The 6,961-nt window shown below is 38.7% G+C and overlaps 1 protein-coding gene across 1 annotated transcript; it reads right to left on the bottom strand.

Moving 5' to 3' along the window:
- Nucleotides 1–1,502: 1,502 nt before the first annotated feature.
- DMRTA1 (DMRT like family A1) lies at nt 1,503–6,778 on the bottom strand. The gene is made up of 2 exons (XM_027088995.1): nt 5,857–6,778; nt 1,503–2,569 (listed from the first exon to the last, which is right to left on the bottom strand). Exons 1-2 carry the CDS (start codon nt 6,503–6,505, stop codon nt 1,722–1,724), a joined length of 1,497 nt encoding a protein of 498 aa, XP_026944796.1. The 5' UTR covers nt 6,506–6,778; the 3' UTR covers nt 1,503–1,721.
- Nucleotides 6,779–6,961: the final 183 nt, after the last annotated feature.

Below are 6,961 nucleotides of genomic sequence, written 5' to 3' on the forward strand. Positions count from 1 at the left end.
TAGTGAGAGGCCCGCGCACCGCGATGAAGAGTGGCCCCCACTTGCCACAACTAGAGAAAGCCCTCGCACAGAAACAAAGACACAACACAGCAAAAATAAATTAATTAATTAATAAACTCCTACCCCCAACATCTTCTAAACAAAATAATAATAATAATGCATATTCTTTAAACACATTTACATCTTAAATCAGCATCAGATACTATGCAGTTATTTAATATGATATTTGCTGGTAAAATGTACTTTAGAAATATTGATGTATTTTTATCTGGCTCCATGGAAAAGCTTTCATGATGACAGAACCAATAGGGCTTATGTGTATAACAGATAGATAGACAGAGAGGTATATAAACACACACACACATACACATAATTTAAGAAATCCATAGTAAATCATGCTGTTCAAATTGTTTAAACCATCTCTATTTCATCAATTATTTTATACCACAGCTGGGTTTCCATTTATTCCTGACAATAGAATAGAGCTGCTGTCCTTTAAAAAATAAATGATGACATATAAAGAAAACTTCATAAAACTGTTTTGTTCTCAGAGACTTTACACTGACTGAAATAAATAGCTTTCAAATTCTCTAGATGGAGAACAAAAGTAATTTTAAAACCTCAAGAAAACCTCTAAACTTTAATGACAATTTTCCCCCTTTAGAAATATTTTCTCTCTCCTCAATGCAGCAAGCATTATCTATCTAGAGTCAATCAATATTTATATGAGCAGCTATTTAAGTTTTCAGAATAAAATTATTTTTACCTTTGAGAATGGTTGCCATATTCCTGCCACAAACATTTGGAAAGGGATATTTCCCCAGATACAAGCATAACCATACTTAAAGATATAAATCCTCATCCACAGTAGATGTTCTCTCCGTAATATGAAAATTCAATAGAGCGTGATCCAAGATGACCATTTCAAAAAATGGTTACCTTATACTATTAGGAAACCATTTGTTTCTAATTCCTATACTCTACCAGAACTTGGTTGCAATTAGTGATAGTGGCCAGGAGATGGAGCATTCTCATTTCCTAAGATTTACTTCATAGGCCTTTGTGTATCTCACAATGTTTACTTTAAAGAGAAATGTTTTATTAACGGCACTTATCACAAATGGCAGATATGAATGAAAAATAAGGCATTCAGAAAAAAATAAGGTATTAAATTTCTCAAAAATTTAACTTACAGCTAATTACTTATATGTGAATAAAATACTTTGAATAAGCTTTTTCTCTCCTGTGTACAAGAAACAGAAGGAGAAAAAAAGTTTAAAATAATAATTATTTAGAATTACCTCAGTTTTTCAATTATTCCTTCTGCTTCATTTTATATAACACTGGACTGCTTTATAATGTATGTTTTAATTATAAACTCCATTTTTTCAATGAAATAAAAACAAGTATAGTTTTAAAATAAGAATTTTATAACTGATATCTTAGGGAAAAAATTCATTACAGTAAACATATTCCCTGAAATGGCTTTATTCAAGGCACAAAGAATGTTTAAATGTTTCTTTCACTTAATAAATGCTAAAGAAGAGTCTTTAGATCTCAAATCTATTATACTGCTCATAAAAAAAAAAAATAGCATTTTTAAAGCCCAGTAATCCACTCCCATACATAGTGAACACATTAACAGATGTGGGTATGTGTGGGTGTGAGGGTTATATTGCATGCTTCTAGAAATATTGCAAAACGGGAGGTAGGCAGATGCATTACATGTTGTTCTGATTTGGCCTTGAATACAGTCTGCCACCAGTTGCTGAATCTTTGATGGGAAGGTAAGAAGAATCCCTAATCATCCCTGAAAAGGCATAATCCAAAGCTGGCCGAAAAGGCAATGCTGGTGCCAACCCAGGAGTTAGGTAGGGAGACATGAAACCAGACAGCCCTCTTCCTGGAGAGGAATATGCCAGCCGTAATGGACTGATACCTAGTCTAGGATTTAAGCTGTAGATACTGGAATCACCTCCATAAGAAGCAGAAGTACTGTGAAGGGGAGAGAAAGCTGATTTATTTCCTAGAGTTCCAAAACCAATTCCAGCTAAACTTAAATTCGAAGCTCTCTGAAAAGCTGTATTTTCCAAGGCTCCTGAGCTTGCTAGGTCCCTGGTGTCTGGTTTGTGTTCTTTCCCATTTAGGACCTGTTCAATGGCTTGGACCACATCCCCTTTGCAGAACTGTAGAATGCCTTCTAGACGGCTGCGTCTGTAACTTGGGAAAATCTTGGTAAGGATATCAAGAGGGTCTCTTGGTCTAGAGGACACAGTGGGAAGGCTGACTGTAGTATCAGTGAAGTCTTTGGCCCACTCACTTTCATTTCCTGATTCCAAATCAGACGATGACAGGGACCTGGGACTCTCTTCACCTCCTGACTGCTCCCCAGGATGAGGAGACTGAATGCTATCATCCTTGTTTGGGTTTTCTGAAATAGATGACCTGACGTTTTGTTTTCCAGTGACATCATTAGACTTAGGAGATGATCTCAGGGTAAATTGATGGGATTTAGACACCAGTTCTTCTTGTCCACTCTGGCATGAGTCACATTTACTCTCTTTTCGTCCTGGGGAAGAGGAAAAAAAGGAATGAAATAAAGGGAAAACTTCCAAGAACACAGTACTGTCCACTCAAAATTAATGCTGGATAAAATAACTTGTTTACTCATAGTATATCAATAATACTTATTAATCAATGTTAAGAGATTTTAATGAACAAGAATTATAAAAGATCATTTGGAAATGCAGGTGTTGGAACAGTGGGAAAACGCTATTTATTATGTCATTTCAGGATTACAAAATTATATAATATACAAATGCTGTAGTTATTTGGGAATCAGAAGATGAGAGTCTATTGTTACCCCCAAACTGTTAACACCAATATTTCACACTATTTGCCCATTTGGTGATTCAAGATTTTCCTAAATGTTACCCAAGTTTTGTTGTTATCCACGGGAGGGTTTTTTTCCCACAATGACACTATGCAAAAAGAACTAAATAGAACAATTGTTTAGATAAGAAATCAGAAGAAGGAACAATCTTAGTACGAAAATGAATATTCTATTTAGTCACTAATGCTAAATTTCAACAACTATTTTTTTAATGCTCACATTTCAGGTTCCAATTAAGTTACCTGAATAATGTGAGAAAATAACAAAATTGTTGATTTCATTTCAAATCTAAACCAATATTGCCAACTGCTGTACCAATCTCAAATCATACCAGAGCTTGCATGTTTCATTTTATGTGAGAGACAATACAAAGTTGGTGTTTTTTCATAATCCTCTGTGAAATATGGACTTTCTTTTTAAATCTCTAGGAAATATCAATAAAAGAGTTTACAATCAAATTGTTTCTAAAATAAAATTATTAACTGCACTATTTTCACTATTGCAATCTGTGTATATTTTCAAAGTGTCTTGTAAAAAACCATTTTGGTCGTATGCTTTAAATCGCAACTCCCTTCCAATATTAAGGGCAATTTTCCAAAAATGTTTTTACACAAAAACGGGATTTTCTACCTCAACATGTTGAGTATATGAATATTAATGAAACAATACTATCTTTAAAAATCTTTTGCAAGGCTAATGCCAGGAAAATAATAACAAGTAACTTTTATTTTGGTTTACATTTCCTGTAGATATATTTTACCTCTATTTCCGTTAGAAAGAGTAAAATGTCAATGGGGTACTCAGAGTTTTACTGTCAAACTTTCTTTTTGTACAATGTTTATGAATGTAACAAAACATACATTGCCTGAAGCAGTGATTTGCAAACATGATTTGCAATACTATGTTTTCTCAAGGAGTGGTCCTACATTCTAAACAAATATCTACAGTTTATTTTAAAATTAAAGTGTGTACAATTTAACACTTTGAGGGTTAAAATGCTGTCATTACATCAAACATATGACAAAAGGTGCTGCTCCTGCAAAATCACAAAGACTAGTATTTTCACCTTAAATAAAACAAGAAAACCTATCTAATGAAGTAAAGATAGATTAGCCTTGGTCTGCCATTCCATTTTATTTATATATGATTCACCACATATGACCCCCTGAACATGTAAGGTATCAAAATTTCACCTCTACAGTAATTTATGCATAAAATAACTTTTGTTATTACATTGTATTTATGGAATACAATATAATGTAATGAAATACTGATTGCATAAGACTATCTAGAAAATAAGCTGTCTTTAAAATACTGTGATATCATTTACATCACCTGTGTTCCCTCAACTCCTATAGCTGGTTTTACTTTACTTTTATCATTGTATGCTATGTCTTGTAAGGTAATTTTGGGACACACATAGTTTTCCTTCTTTCGAATATAATATTCTTTTGTGTAGGAAAATCTTATTCGCCTCTGCATCACTGTAAGTCTTGGTCTAGTGAATAAATAGACTACTACAGTTCATGGACATTGTATAAGAGGAGACAGCTGAGAAACAGCTTTTCAAAGAAGGTCAACTGAGGCAAACAAAATAAAATAATTGACCCCATAAAACAGCACCCACCCCCAAAAAATCACATAAATAAATCAATGCCTAGCAGAGAGCTGTCAGTCAAATCTCACTGTCAATTTAGTTTGCAGAATTTTAATTTTTACTTCTTTTTATAGCAGTTTTGCTTAACAGCTTCGTTCTCCAGCCTTCTTTCATTTTTCATGAGAAATGTTTAAAGTCCATTTTGTCCACTGACATAAACTAGAACATGGACAAAAAGGTGACACAGGTGAAAACAAAATCATATATGCCTTATTTAAGTAGAGAGAGACTCTTTTCAAAAGCACAAAAGTACATGCTGTGATCTGTTAAGAGCTGCAATTTTCACAATTCAAGGAATGTTCTAATTAATAACTTACTATATCATTACCTTATAATTTCATATGACACAACCAGTCTCAGATTTATACAAAAATACCAAAATGACATTTTCAGTGACCTACTTGTAGGGCTATGAAATTCACTAAAATACAGTGAGATTTATATTAGCATGAAAAGTTAAGTTGGGATAACCCTAGTCAAAAAGAAAATCTTTTCTACCTAACACAGGGGGTGAAGACAATTTGCAGTCAATAAATAAGAGAAAAAAAGAACTTCTTGGATAAGAAATCGCTAAGGATAAGATCCCCAAGGATAAGAAATTCTTGGACTTTGAAATTCATACCAACGTTTTTACAAACCTGATTTTAGAAAATCTAAATTTCTTTCCTATGAGAAAAGGTGAAACTGCAAATGTTAAGAGTTTTCTACACTTTTGGAGGCTGAAAAGCAGTTGAAGAAAAGGGACAGAATGCTTAAAAAATTTAAGGGAAGGGAGTAAAAATGCTTTGGTAGATTTCAGTCTCTTCCCCACTTCTAGTTGGTTAGTCCCAAAGGTAAAGAACTGTACTCCCAACCATAAGTGAGTTTTCCATGTAAGATCAGATGACCTCTGGTTTTACAACTGAAAATAGTACAGAGCAAGTTCAAAATGTAGCTCCTCTCATTAAGCTTTTCACTCAATGCCCGCTCTCTGCTCTCAAAGAGAAAGTCATAGCAACTTGGGCACAAACTCCATTCCTAGAATGAGTTCCTCAACTGATCACTTGCACTTCACTTTTTCATTTCTTTATCCTATCACCTAAGCTTTAGGTCCTAAGGGAACAGAAAGCCCTTCTGAAGTAAATGTGTCAGGTCCCTAACACCCTTTACTAACATTCATATTGCAGAGCAGTTTCCCAGAACTTAAATGCTTCTTTTAAACAACTTTTCTTGCCCTCCTCCATGCCACGGCTGCTTATTTCAAAGATTTTTTTTCTTCAAAACAACCATTTTTCTTTTGCAAAGAACAAACGTAAGATCTACTCACCTTGTTTTTCCTCTGTATAATCTGACTGGAAAATCTCGAAAGCAGGAGTCGCCAGACCACTAGCCTGTCTCGAGGCACTCAGTCCCAGTGCACTCACCGTCGCAGGGCCACTTGCTGTGGTCTGGGGATTCTCCGTTCTGCTGCTGCCTCCAGATGATCGACCCCCGGGCCCTGAGGGTCCAGGGTATAGAAGCCTCTGCAGCGCCCGGGCTTCGCTCTCCTCCTGGGCCTGCTGCCTGCGCAGCGCCACCTGTGCGGCCATGACGCGCTGGCGCTCGGCGATCAGGGTGCACTTGGCACACGCGCAGTCCCGCCAGCGGCAGAAGCGCTTGTGGCCCTTGAGGGCTGACACGACTCCGTGGTTGCGACAACGGGCGCACTTGGGTGTCCGTGGGTAGCCGCAGGCCACGGCGCCCACCCCCCTTTCCACTCCGGCAGGCGGCGGGCAGCCTCCGCTTCCCGCGGTGGCGGCTGCGGCTGCCCGTAGAAAGAGGCTGGACGGGCGCAGGAAAGTTGGAGGAACAGGTATCCCCGGGGGTACCGGTAACGCTGGAGACTGGGGCGGAGGGGCCGCTGCCACCAGCCCCGGGGCCAGGTGGGGTGGGCCGCTGCCGCTTTGGTCTCTACTGCCACACTGTGACTGCTCCATTTCCGAGAAGCGTCTGGTGAGGGCTCACCACGGGAGAGTGCGCTGTTCTCAGCTAACCCTGCTGGGATGCGAGGGCCGAGAGGACCAGCCTTGGTCCCGCTGCTTCCCACCCACACACCGACAGAGTCTGGCACAATTCCCGTGAAGAACTGGGGACAACCGATCCCCACAGCTGGAAGCTCTAAGAGGCGCAGATGCCACTGAGCCTCCTAGAGTCCTGGGGCGCTAAATTAATGCCCGGTGCTCCGCGCGCCTTCGCCTTCGGAGCAGGAGAAAGCAAGACTGCAGAGGCTACCCCGCCCACCGGGTCTACTGGCCAAGGGCTGAAAACCTGGGGAAGGAGGGCCAGGGGCGGAGAGTGGGGACCGTCTGGGAGGAGGGGCAGTGGGAGACAAAAGAAACTGTCCCTACACACACACACACACACACACACACACACACACACACACACACACA

Source organism: Aethalodelphis obliquidens, unplaced genomic scaffold (genome assembly GCF_003676395.1).
Source record: "Aethalodelphis obliquidens isolate GAN/ISIS:26980383/991018 unplaced genomic scaffold, ASM367639v1 scaffold64, whole genome shotgun sequence".
NCBI lineage: Eukaryota > Metazoa > Chordata > Mammalia > Artiodactyla > Delphinidae > Aethalodelphis > Aethalodelphis obliquidens.

What these genes read in the sequence shown, in the direction of transcription:
- DMRTA1 (XM_027088995.1), bottom strand. Translation starts at nt 6,505, where the DNA reads ATGGAGCAGTCACAGTGTGGCAGTAGAGACCAAAGCGGCAGCGGCCCA. An exon ending in TTATACAGAGGAAAAACAAG is followed by an intron (nt 2,570 to 5,856) that starts GTGAGTAGATCT and finishes CCTCTTCCCCAG; the next exon opens with GACGAAAAGAGAGTAAATGT.